At 35.6% G+C, this 14,148-nt stretch overlaps 1 protein-coding gene across 2 annotated transcripts in view; it reads left to right on the forward strand.

The window, feature by feature from the left end:
* The window catches only part of LOC150079458 (uncharacterized), a 145,024-nt gene that overhangs the window by 50,617 nt on the left and 80,259 nt on the right, over positions 1–14,148 (forward strand). For both annotated transcript variants that reach the window (XM_090382617.1, XM_090382618.1), the window contains exons 5-6: positions 7,178–7,330; positions 12,020–12,150. In XM_090382617.1, the coding sequence (XP_090238743.1) occupies positions 7,178–7,330; positions 12,020–12,150 (284 nt within the window). The remainder of the gene's footprint in view (positions 1–7,177; positions 7,331–12,019; positions 12,151–14,148) is intronic.

A 14,148-nucleotide genomic window follows, 5' to 3' on the forward strand; every position in this document is an offset into this window, starting at 1 on the left:
GTATTAATTAAAGCACAACAAAAAATCAATGGATGCAAAAACAAAACACGCAGCCAACACATTTACAAATGCTGCTATTGGCTGAGAGGAAGGACCATGTTGTCCATTCGTAGACAGTTTTAAGCTCATCCCATCGTAAAGTGAAATAAGTAGACACTGGTTAGTGGAATCACTTTAATTTCAAAAAACCAATTCAAATCATTAAAATGCACTACACTTTCATCGCTATCATATGTTCGGTTATAAGAATCGATTTTAAACGTCTTTGTGATATTTTTCTAAAGGACATTTCTGGAGGTCACTACCAAAAAACAATTTGCAGTTTCTGGTTTATTGTGCTTTTCTGTTAGTGCAGTCTATTATAAATAGGTAGTAAATTTGATCTTATTGCATTTGCAATAATACTGATAGCTGGAATTCTGTGGGTTATTATGGTGAAATATGTTTCCTCCTTCCTCTTCAACCATAAAAAAAAACATAAATAAATTTTCGGAATCTTTTCTTCATTCCTACTTTTTAAGATTGTAAATTTGTCACTCTGCATCCCATTTTCGCGTATCGTGTTATTTGCAATTTGTGCCTGCCGTGTTATTGATTGCTTTTCTTTTTTACAATTTTAAATTTTACAACCCAAAAAAAAAAAAATGTCAGCGAACAGAATTATCAATTAGTTAGTATGTACCTATTACAGTATTGATTAAGCTATGTACATAAGCATAATTTATTATCTTAACAGAATATGTGCATTATCTGGAAAATGGTTCATTTGTGGCCCGATGTTCACCAGGACTTTTTTGCTTATTTTAGTTCGTACTTTTCACCTTTAAATTATTGACCATCATTTTTGAAACACCCTGTATATTGTGTGCTGAATGACAAATGTGAAAATATTTTAATGAAGTAAAAGACTAGTATTATACATATTTTAGCAGTATTAATAAAGACATATAACTTATTTATTTAGTCAGATGTAACTGGATTCATCCAGTCATTATTTGACATCAAGCATCCGTTTGGGCTGAATAAGCTAGCACAACCCTAAAACTCAATTTATTTGCTAAGTAAGTGTAACTTAAATTTTCAATTTTGCAACTCCACAACTTGATAAAAGAAAAGGAAAACATTATGGACATGTATAAGGTGTTTTTTTTTTTTTTTTTTTTGCCATTTTCAAAAAAAAAAAGAAAGAAAAAAGTCACTGATATCTAGCTCAAGTTAAAACTTTTGAATTTTGGTGTTCCAGTGATGTTAGAATATATGTATATTGGATATATACATTTTATTTGGTTTAGAAGAATGTTTCTTTTATTCCAGAATAAATCAGCAGAATAATTCTTCTGTTAGATTTCCAGATAATTTTCCTTACTCTAAATGTTTTTAAAGTAAGGAAAATTATACTATTACTGTCATATATCATGATGTACTTCTAAAATTAAAATCTGTCTATATCACAGCTGAGACCAGTGTTCTTTGATCCATTTTGCTCATATTCATTCCTCTCTTAATGTGTTCTCTTTTTTGTTGCCATCTGTTATGTTTTAAACATTTGCTTTTTTGAGTCTATTTAACCTGCCTGGCAGTAGTATTCTCCTGTTTTATAATGTGAGTGATTCTGGAAGCCTTGATAGGCCACAGATTTTAAATTTAATATTTATAAAAAGTATTTGGTTTAGAATTGTGCATGGAGTGTGCTAATGATTGACCTTTTTATCAGTAGATTACAATGCTTATTAATTTTATTTATTCATAGTTTTTTAAATAATAACCAAAAATTTTGCAAGTGTTTTTTGGCTTCTAAAAATAATTATTAGTTTTAATGAAAAAAAGTTTATTAATTTTATATAAATTTTCAGAAAAATGTTGGCAACATAAAATAGAAACATTTAAACAATTAATTCTCTGCTGAATTTAAGTTTCTGGAGGCATTAATTGCATGAAACTTGGGGATTACTCCATTACAATAAATTAAAGCCAATATTTTCAAAATAATGCTTTGAGATTAACATATTTCAATAAAAAAAAATGAATATTATAAATGTGAAATAGCAAAAATAATTCATATCTTTTTTTTCCAAACTACTTGTGATGTTCACTGCATAAAAATTTTGCTTGACTAAAGTATATAAAAATAATGGCAATATGTTATGTCATGTGCCCCTCTTTTATCACCATCATTTTTATTTTTCTTATTAGTAACTAAATAAATAATTATTTTATTAAATATTTCTATATTAAGTAATTAATTCTTTTCACGTTACCACCTGCATGTCACTTTCAAATTGATGCCTACTAAATTCATGAAGGAAGGAAAAGTTGCCATGGACTGGCCTGTAGTATTCTGGCTGATATCATACACAGCACACAACCTGACCAACTGTGTCAGTCCGGAAAAATATTCTGGCCTTTTTCAGTAATATAGGATAGTATTGTGACACCTACCTGGAATATAGATATACTGGAATTAGCTGATTTACTTCATGGCCATAAACTCGATTGGAATTTTTCTTATTTTCCATGATAATACCACACAGGCTTTTGGATAGTGCAAAACATGCCATTGTGAAGAAAAGCTGTATTTCACTACATAGACTGTATTTGGTCGGACACAGTAACATAAACATATTGATTTGCCTCTCAGACCCATTTGGCTTACAGAAAAGTGAACAACAACATAAAGGAATAAAAAAGGGAACAGCAGTGTAAAGGGACAAAAAGCAGCACATACAAGACTAAAGCCACTATTAAGAAGGTACAAAAAGTACCAACTGCTAATCCCCAACTAGGGAGTCACTGTACTGTAATTAAATATTTTCCTGCTGTGCCTGTCAGGTGAGCAGTACTACTGCTAGGTTATTATTATTATTTATTTATTGTACTATGTGGTCCCAGCAAGCTTTCCTGGCAACCCCACCATCTATTTACAGTGCTGTACCACTGCACAATATTGATGTACAGTTATCTTAGATTCTGGCGCCTCCGTAGCCAGGTGGGCAGGAACAGCAGTGCATAGCACACACTTCTTGATTAGACCAGGGTTCGAACCCATGACCACCAAATATGGAGGATGCAGAAAGGTCAGGGAATGACCACTGCATATCCCCAGAGCAATATGGCCTTAGTTGCTAATACTCCTAAAAACCAAATAACAACATCTTAGATTCCTTTGTAGAGGGTCAGTTTTTTTCTTAGTGTATTGTCCATTTCTTCAAACAGGCCTCTGGGGTTTGGTAAATTCATATTGTGATTTTAAATGTTTCTCACCAACCACGTATTAAAATAAGACACGGAAACTGGAATTTTAAAAACTATGTTTACTACTATATATTTACAATTAAAATAACTTTACAACTAAAAAGGATAAAATACATAAAATGTATATATACATTGAATAAAATAGATTAAAATACCGAGTTAAGAGCGATAAAACTGACCGTAGCTTTCGAAGGCCCCTGCCTTCTTCTTCAGCGGTAGCTTCCTTGTACTGCGGTGCATCTTGAGTACCAGCAGGTTCACGGTCTAAATCACGTGTTTCATCGCCACGTGTTCTATTCTCCTGTGTACTGGGACCGGAAGCGGCTCGGGAGCATGTCATATGAAATTGTTCATCCCTTCTGAGGATCATAGCCTCAAAGAGGGGATGAATCCACAAACCTTTGTCTCTATTGATGTTCTCTGTCGAATTAATCCACAAACTCTCGAGCCACTTGCGGTCCCAGAACCTATGTGCCTGATCCGTGATGATAGATTCGTCCGGGGAGATCTGGTGTTGCTTCTCCCAGAAATGCTCGGCCACGGCGGACTTACCGTAATCTGCATTCCTTATTGCCTTAGTGTACTCCCCCAGACATTCTTTGAGACGATGCTTTGTTTCCCCTACATAACATTCCCCACAATCCGGGCATTTAATACTATAAACTACCCCACTAACATTCTCTTTTTGGATGGGGTCTTTTACTTGTGACACGATTGTGTGCAGCTTCCAGCCTGGAATCTGTACACAACGCGACCGATAATTTCTTAGTACCCTAGTTATATGCTCAGTTAAGCCCGGATAGTAGGGAATGTATGCAGTGGCTATTGGAGTAAAGGGTTCGTCTCTCCTCTGATTTTCTCCAATATACTATTGTATAATCCTTTGGGGGCAGCCACACTTTGTAAGATCCACCATGTGACATGTTCATATTCTTCTTTCCTATCCTCGGAGGTACTACAGTGCGATTTTGCCCTGTCTATTAACGCTCTGACCACGCTGTTCCTATGATGATTGGTCTGGGCAGAATTATAGTGTGAGTACTAGCCTTTACACATTGGTTTCCTATAGACTAGTTTTTAGTTGTTGGCCTTCTCTACAGACCAATACATCTAGGAACGGCAAAATTCCTTCTTCCTCTACTTCCGAGGTAAATTGTATGAATGGGGAGAAGCCATTTAAAAAATTTCAACACTTCATTTTCACTCCCCTTTTGAATAATTGAGAATGTATCATCCACATATCTCTTCCATTGACGCAAAATTTCAACCATTAAATATTCTAGCCTCAAGCTCCTCCATAGCTAGATTAGCTATAATCGCACTAATGGGGGAACCCATGGCTGTACCATTAACCTGCTTATACATAATATTACCAAAAATCATGGTGGTGCTTGAGAGGCACAGTTCTGTACATTTACAAATATCTTCTAAGTTTAATTGCGTTCTACTACTCAAGGTGGTATCATTCTATAAGGCCATGTGTGCAGTGTGTACCCCGTGGTTGATAGGAATACACGTAAAAAGCGATGTCACATCGAAAGATATCATAGCTTCATTTTCTTCTATGTGCTATAGGAAACCGATGTGTAAAGGCCAGTACTCACACTATAATTCTGCCGAGACCAATCATCATAGGAACAGTGTGGTCAGAGCGTTAATAGACAGGGCAAAATCACACTGTAGTACCTCCGATGATAGGAAAGAAGAATATGAACGTGCCACGGCGGATCTTACAAAGTGTGGCTACCCCCAGAGAATTATACAAAAGTATATTGGAGAAAATCAGAGGAGAGGCGAACCCTTTACTCCAATAGCCACTGCATACATTCCCTACTATCCGGGCTTAACTGAGCATATAACTAGGGTACTAAGAAATTATCAGATGCGTTGTGTACAGATTCACAAGTGAAAGACCCATCCAAAAAGAGAATGCTAGTGGGGTCGTTTATAGTATTAAATGCCTGGATTGTGGGGAATGTTATGTAGGGGAAACAAAGCGCCGTTTCAAAGAATGTCTGGAGGAGCACACTAAGGCAATAAGGAATGCAGATTACGGTAAGTCTGCCGTAGCCGAGCCGGAGAAGCAATACCAGATCTCCCCGGACGAAGCTATCATCATGGATCAGGCACGTAGGTTCTGGGACCGCAAGTGGCTCGAGAGTTTGTGGATTAATTCAACAGAGAACATCAATAAAGACAAAGGTTTGCGGATTCATCACCTCTTTGAGGCTACGATCCTCAGAAGGGATGAACGATTTCATACGACGCGCTCCCGAGCCGCTTCCAGTCCCAGTACACAGGAGAATAGAACACGTGGCAATGAAACACGTGATTTAGACCGTGAACCTGCTGGTACTCAAGATGCACCGCAGTACAAAGAAGCTGCCACTGAAGAAGAAGGCAGGAGTCTTCGAAAGCTACGGTCGGTTTTATCGCTCTTAACCCGGTAGTTTAATCTATTTTATTCGATGTATATATATATTTTATGTATTTTATCCTTTTTAGTTGTAAAGTTATTTTAATTGTAAATATATAGTAGTAAACACATAGTTTTTAAAATTCCAGTTTCCGTGTCTTATTTTAATACGTGGTTGGTGAGAAACATTTAAAATCACAATATGTATTGTCCATGTTACAATACAATACCATGAAGATATCTGACACTATAAAGTTCCAACTTATATAAGGTTGTGATGATCTCCAAAGATTCAGCTGTCAGTTGTAGGTCCACCACGAATGGTCAAAATCATGAGTAGAAGTCTAAAACAGGAATTGTGGTCACAACAAAGAAATCAACCTTTCCTCAAACTTCAACAGTCCCAATGGTACAGCAGTTAACAGCAAAGAGTAATACCACAGTCAATCCCCACGCACAGTCCCTGGAACCACAATAACACCACAGCATCACAAGTTATCCATCGAGGCAGCAAATAGAACATAATCCAATAGGCTCATCATGGTGGTCTATCCTTTCACTGGAGCTCCAGTTTCTCCAATACAAGCCCTCCTAGGCGCCTCCATAGCCAGGTGGGAAGGAGCAGCAGCGCGTAGCACACGCTTCTTGATTAGACCGGGGTTCGAGCCTGTCACTACCAAATACGGAGGATGCGGAAAGGTCCGGGAATGACCACCACATATCCCGGAGCAATATGGCCTTAGTTGCTAATGCTCCTAAAAACCAAATAACAAACAAGCGCTCCTGAAAAGCAACAGCTGCTCTGAATCACCTAATACTACATGCTGTTACTGATGTTGATATCATTGTATCTCAGGTCTCCACATCTGAAGGGCTATGCTTCATGAGCCTGTTGGTAGTATAATATCTCAATTCTTTGCAGCTGAAGCATTATGCTCCATGAATACTGACAAGCCAGGTTAAAAAAATTGACACACACACTCTGCTCTTTATTTCCAATTATTTACACAAGTTCACATAAGAGAAGGAAATGGGAATTAGCCATGCCACAATGAGTTACGAAATGATTTTTACAAAAATTAATTCAAAATTAATAGATGACAATAAGTGAGAAATGCTTATTCATATTATAGTACATTAACCACTGGTTAATAATTTAGTACATTTTTATATATCTAAACACTAACTAATTTGACACAGTAAATTCTCTCTATGGACCACCAGCGTAAGGGTGGTCTATAGAGAATTTGCCAACAAAATCTGTGTACTTTCTCCTCTGTATCAGATATCAGCAGCATATCATCTACTAATCTCACTGTCTGTACAATTTTACTCCCTCCTTAACCCCCTATTTATTACCAACAATAGAATCCAGTGACTTTCGCGATCTACTTTAATGGTATTCTGAATTTCTGTGTTGTCTTCAAACTGTGTAAATTTTTATTCATTTTTTGTGGATACTGTAATTCTTTTTTTATAAAAAAATCATGATATATTTCTGTGATTTAGGCTCTAAAAGAAATCCCTCGAGAAGCCTATTATGTTGCAACAAAAGTTGGCCGTTACGACTCCCAAACGTTTGACTTTTCTTTCAGACGTACAATTCAAAGTATTGAAGAAAGCCTTCAGAGAATGGATTTAGATTATGTTGATATCATTCAGGTAAGTCATGTTTAACCACTTCCACCAAAACTCCACTTCCACTGGTTATGTTTAGAATCCAATTTTCAGCAGAGAGTTGCTAATTTTAATAGAAGGAAACATTTTTGAAATACAGGCAGTTCCCGCTTTACGAGTTATTTTTTTTCAAATATCAACAAAATTGAAAATATGAACATTAATTTCAATAATAAATGCTAAACATTCATTAATACGGCCATTTCAAACCACGCACTTAGCTATATAATACAGTACTACTGTGTGTGCATTTGTTTGTTCGTTCAGGCAGAGATAAGGAGGGAGGTCTAACTCTTAAAGAATTTTGGAAAGAATTCCATATTTTAGATGCAATCAAAATAACAAAACGAGCGTGGGACAAAATTACAGAGAACATGAAATGTGTTTGGAATAAACTCTCTCATCACTTTATTGATAACTTTGAAGGATTTCAAGAACGAGCAGAGATCGTACAAAATGAAACAGAAGTGATTGTAAATGTTGCTAACCAAATGCAGCTTGAGGTTTCTACAACTGTTGTCACTGATCTGTTCCAAGTACACAATGGAGAGTACACAAATGAAGACCTCATTGACCCCACACAGAAAAAGCAATTGTGATTTTTGTTTGAGCCACAAGATTCAAATTTCGAGCTCACTAGAAAAGTTGCTACAGATTTAAAAAATGCTTATGCATGCTATCATGAAAGTTATAATGAAAAGAAAAGACTCCCTTGGAAATAAACGAATCTTGAAGCATTTCCGAAGAAGACAATTCCTTGAGCTTCCAATGAACCAACAAGAAGTGTCAAACCAATGATGAACCATCAACAAATGACGAACCATCAACGAGTGGGCATTTAGTTGATGATGAAAAATGAACATTCTTTAACATTTGTGTGACATAAATAATTTATTTATTATTATAATTTGCTTTGCTTGATTTTAAAGGCTATGTTTTCATTTCTTTGGATAAATAAATCATTGTTTATGCTTAAACTTACGAGCGCACACTAGGAACGAATTAACTCGTAAAATCGGGAACTACCTGTATATTGTGATTTTTTTAGCTTTCTCACTAAGATATTGTGAGTCACAGCTGGATGAACAGAATGATTTTAGAGTGTAAAAAAAAAAGCTTTTTTTTTTTTAAAGCTGCCGTGTATGTGTGCAAAAGTTTATAACTATGTTATTAAATTGTGTTTGTAAAATATAATTCTGTATCATTAAAATCATACATAAAACTATAACCAACTATAATTCATGATAAATTTTAAATATTATAAAGCTGTCAAATAAGTATAAATTTTTGATAATGATTCTACAAGATATATTTGAAATTTGATTTTAGTCATCAAAGAATGGGAAAAACTCTGGGGATGATGAGTAAAAGAGCTCATCCCAAGTAAAGACTGCAGGTTAGGCATATACAACCTGCAGGCCACATGTAGTCTTTCATACATTTGTGCCCTAATTTGTAGTTGTGGCCTGCTGACATTAACTGACAGTGATCAGTTTTTTTTCTTTAACTAGTATTTTTTTTTTTTTTTCTTTCTAAACTACATCCATAGTTTAATAGTATACTTCTTCACATGTGCAAGATTTCAGAAAAATAAAAAATGCACTTTACAGATGGAGTACTGCTGTATAAATTGTAGCAATGTACGCAAGTTTACTGACCAGTGTAAAGACCAGTAGTATTGGCAAGTTACTGCTATGGATAAAGGGATTGTTGGCTGGCAGAAGACAGAGGGTAGTTATAAATGGGCACTGCAATTCTTGGACTAATATTATTAGTGGAATCCCAGAGGGTTCAGTGGCTGACCTGAGGTTTGTAGATTCCTAGAAAAATTAGGCTAATGGGCTGAGAAGTGGCAATCGAGGTTTAACATTGATAAATGCAAGGTACTGCATATAGTCAGTAGTAATCCAGAATAATATATTAGTTGGGTGATGCCACACTCAAGGTGATGGAGAATGAAAGATACCCCAAGGATAATCATGTTGCACAGCCCAATATGAATTCCTGTGAGGTGCAAACAGGCTGCTAGGATAGCTCATGTTGTTTTCTTGGCGATATACAAGGAGGTGATTATCCTATTGTATGAGGCAAGTTAGGGTACATCTTAAGTACTGCCTACATGTGAGGAATCCTCATTTAAAAAAAAAATGTGGATTTCTTGGAATGGGTGAAGCAAACAACAAGGTTAATCAAGGACACAAAAGGATACTCTTACCATGAACACTTCAGTTCTGCAAATTGCACTTGGAAACTAGGCACTCGCAAGGAGATCTCAGTGAAGTTTTTAAGATTTAAATGGATTAAGTAAACTAAATGTTGATGGTATCTTTACTTGTTCTCAGCCAGTACACATAAGGAGACATAAAAATAAATTGAAAAAGGATGGTTATAGCAAAAATTTTTTTCATCCAGAATAATCAAGAGTTGGAACAAGCTTCCATCTGGTGTTGTGGTAGTGAGTAAAGTGGGCAGTTTTAATAAATTTAAGGAAGAATTAAACAGATTATTAGAGGTGATGGACATGAGGTGGGTATTTTTTTTTTGGTTGGTCGGTGTTGTGTAAGCTGTCTTGCATCATTTGTTAATACTAATACATCTTGGTAATCTAAATAAATTTCAATGATTATGTAGCCATTGCAGAAATAGCTGCAAAATTTAAATTTGAATAGAACAGTTACACAATCAAGGAGTAGAATAGATTTTTATGTTCTTGCTACTTCTATTAGTTTCCTATAGGTATTCTCTTCATGGCACTACTAGTTGGTGGACTGTGCCCCACAGCCTGACTGCCAATGATTTTCATGGACTGCAAGTGAACTTTTGTTAAAATTTTGTACATAAAGTAGATATTTTAGTTGCTGTTTTTTTGTCAATTCCCTTAATTTGACATGTGCATGTTAACACATGCATGTTAATCAGATACAGTCAGTCCTCGTATAGCACGATAGTTGTGATCCTAGAAACCCTCGTGCAATGCAAAATCGTGCAATATAAACAACAGGCCCTATGGGAAAAATAGGGTTAGGTGCCAACCACCCAAGATTGAACACACATTTGTAACCAAAACATTACCAAAAACAATAAATTATCATAACTTACGTATTTTATTACGACTATTACATAATAAAATATTGCTAATGCTTTTGCTTCTATCATAAGCAAACTTGTTTTTCGTTTGATTTTCTATCCAAACAGATGACAGCCGTTCCATCTCTTCCAATTCTTTGTGTCTTAATCTAATGGATTTTAATTACACTTTGAGTTGTTCCTGCTATGAAAGTTGTTTTTATTTTCTCTGCATTCTTTGTAATTCTCTGTGTTGCCTCATTTAGGTCTGTAGCATGTGCAGTATCACATGGTCTTTCATTTTGCTCAAAGCGTTTCACAATTTCATATTTTTTCTCTATCGACAGAGGCAGACTGGCCATAAGCCTTACCGAGGAAACTTCGGTGGGCTCTGATTTTGGCCATAAACGCTAGTATGAGGCCACTACAAATTTTCTCAGGTGGGATTTTTGACCCAGTCAGCCTCTGTTTATCGATATTGCTTTTCTTTTTCTCTCTGAATCTGTAGTGTCTTCACCAGGACACTTCCTTTTCACACCTTTTAAGTATTTTACTCATTTTTAGGGAATAAAGCCCAATTACAAAATGAGGAGGCACGCTTGATACACATAACCAAAGCTGCGCGTGTGTAGCAACTGAATAAACAACACTGTAAAGGCAGAGACACACTGGTTCCTCACTGGCTCACATTTTACTAAAGCACATTTCTGGGGGTTACTACCATAAAACAATAAAAACAATTTCCAGTTGCATTCCTGCTAGTGGAATCTGTTATAAATTGATAGTAAACTTGATCTAATTGCATTTGTGATAATACCGATAGCTGGAATTGTGTGGAGTTTTATGTTATTATGGTGAAATGTGTTTCCCCTTCACTGATATAAAAAATATAAATACATTTTCAGAATCTTCTCTCCATTGCTATCGTGTTGCATTCAGTTGGGGTGATTCCACGTTTGACTGCCATTTCTTGTAAACACAAAGGCAAATCATGCATAAGTGAATTCGGTTCGTGTTATATACGATATCGTTCCCCTATTTATAAATCGTGTATGATTGAATTCGTGTAGTGTAAACACGTGTTATGTGAGGACTGACTGTACTCTTGTAATATGTAATGAGCACAGTATTGGCAAATGGTGGGAGTTACATGCCCACATGTCTGCAGTTTTGCTGTGGGTGTGAGCATGTCACACCAGTCTGATACAGTATTTTGACAAATGTGTTTTTTAGCAGTTCGTGCGCATACCTCTGATACCTTTTAATTAATATATATATAATAAAATGACATATTTCTTTGCAATATAATTATAATTCTTATCTCTAAGATTTTTCTAATAATTAATAAAAGGAAATAAAAATGTTATTGTAATATTTACTTGACATTTTATTAATTTTGTGCCAATAAGGGATTTATACTGCAATGAGCTACCTTTTTACTAATACTCATTACAAAGAAAATTAACTAGTAACCCATGTCCTGTTTTTTTTTTTCTTTTTTTGTGTTACTACAGTGTAAAAAAAAAAAAAAATAATAATAAAAAAATAAATAAAATATTTCTGCAAAACTTTGAGCAGCTTGTTTTTTAATTTTTTGTTCACTTATAGGTTCATGACATTGAGTTTGCTCCCAGCTTAGATATAATTGTTAATGAAACATTGCCAGCACTTGAACAAATAAAACAAGCCAAAAAAGCAAAGTTTATTGGGATTACTGGTTATCCACTTAAAAATCTCAGGTACTTTTTGAAATTTTTTTTTCTGCCTTACTGATGGAAAAATATTTAGTAAAATATGAACTGGATGTTGATTCATCAATTAACAGTCTCTGGATCTAATAAGGAAACATGCTATCCAATTTCACAACACTAGATGATTATTATTATTTTTTTTGTTATTATTAAAACCCCAAGCACGAGAGGTATTAGAACCTATAGTACTTAGTACCATGATTCACAACTTACAACTAAATCCAAGCTCCCAACTTTAACTCCCATATGAACAACATTATCATAAAACATCCATAGTCAACTTTACATTATCATCTAACCAACCAAACAACAATGTCAAGTATGTCAACCCTGGCCATCTCTTGGCAGGTTCTGGGGTCTTAAACACTCAGCCACCCTGGCCATCTCTACTTAGTACTATGCATGGGTTGGGTTGAAAAGATGAAAGAAGATACATGTTGACATAGACTTCAATTTCTGTAGATTGTGCTTTTCAGGAAGTATGAATGAAGGGAGGTTGTTCCAGTAAATGGAATGGTTAGGTTGGCAAAGGAATATTATGAGAAATCACTGGCAAAGATAGCAGAGAGTGGGGATAAGGAATTCTTCACATATATAAATGCAAAGAAGAGATCAAACCAAGTCGGACCCTTATGTAATGGATGTGTATAATGGATGGATAGTATTAGATACCCTCAGTTGATGTTGAGATGAACTCAACAGTTATTTTACATTGATATTTACAGAAGAAAAACCTTTTATATCAATGAGAAATTATAGGAGTGAAGTTGAAAAATATGTAATTAATGATATTGAAATTTCACGTGATTATTTAATGAAAAAGCTTTCGAACCTACAGGTGAGTAAGGTTCCTATGGTCGATGCATATACCCTATAATTTTAAGGGAGGAGGCAAATATCGAACCATTGAGGCTAATTATGAGAGCATCACTGGACTCAGGAGAGATTCTGTTAGATTGGAAATGTGCCAATGTATCTCCAATACAAAAGGGTGGTTCTAAGAACATAGTGGGACATTACCGACCAGTCAGTCTAACGTCAGTAGTAGGGAAAATCATGGAGGCAGTGATCAAAGGTGGAATTCAGGATCATTTAGATAGAAATGGAATTCAGAAGGATACGCAGCATGGTTCTGCAAAGGGAAAATCGTGTTTAACAAATTTGGTTAGCTATTTTGACAGAATCACTCATGAGCTGGATTTAGGGAATAATTTTGACATTGTTTATTTAGATTTCAGCAAAGCATTTGACTCATAAAGTAACTGCTCCCACATGAGCAGTTACTTTATAAGCTGGAGCAGGTTGGAATCACTGGGAAAATCCTTAGATGGATAGCAGGATGGCTTCAGGGCAGGCAGAAGGTTGTGATAAATGGTTATTCTTCAGATTAGGTTAATGTAGGAAGTAGGGTTTCCTAAGGATCAGTATTGGGACCATTGTTGTTTTTGATGTCTAAATTTGCAGATGATGTAAAGATTGGTAGCGTAGTTAATGATCACCACCAAGCAGAGCTTCTTCAGAGTGATCTAGATAGACTTTAGGGATTGTCAAAAAAGTAGCAGCTTTGCTTTTATCCAGAAAAGTGCAAGATCTTATACCTGGGGAACAGTAACTACAAAATAACTTATACACTTGGTGGAGTTGAACTATAGTCAGTAGTGGAAGAAAGGGACTTGGGAATTACGATACGGTCAGATGTGAAGTTCTCTGAGCAGTGTAGACAGGTTGCAAGAAAGGCCCATGGTGTCCTATTGATGATCTATTGAACATTTGCTAGTAGAGATAAGGATGTCATAATCCCACTATATAAGGCTATTGTTAGACCACACTTGGAATACTGTGTCCAAGTGTGGAAACTGTACCTAAAAAAAGACATTGGACTTCTTGAAAGGGTTCAAAGACAGGTGACTCACCTGGTGAGATTGGCAAAGGGGCTTCTTTATGAGGAAAGACTTCGAATATGTGGGTTGCACAGCTTGGAAGCTA

The sequence above is a fragment of the Mastigoproctus giganteus genome, chromosome 10 (assembly GCF_048544385.1).
Source record: "Mastigoproctus giganteus isolate SK-2022 chromosome 10, ASM4854438v1, whole genome shotgun sequence".
NCBI lineage: Eukaryota > Metazoa > Arthropoda > Arachnida > Uropygi > Thelyphonidae > Mastigoproctus > Mastigoproctus giganteus.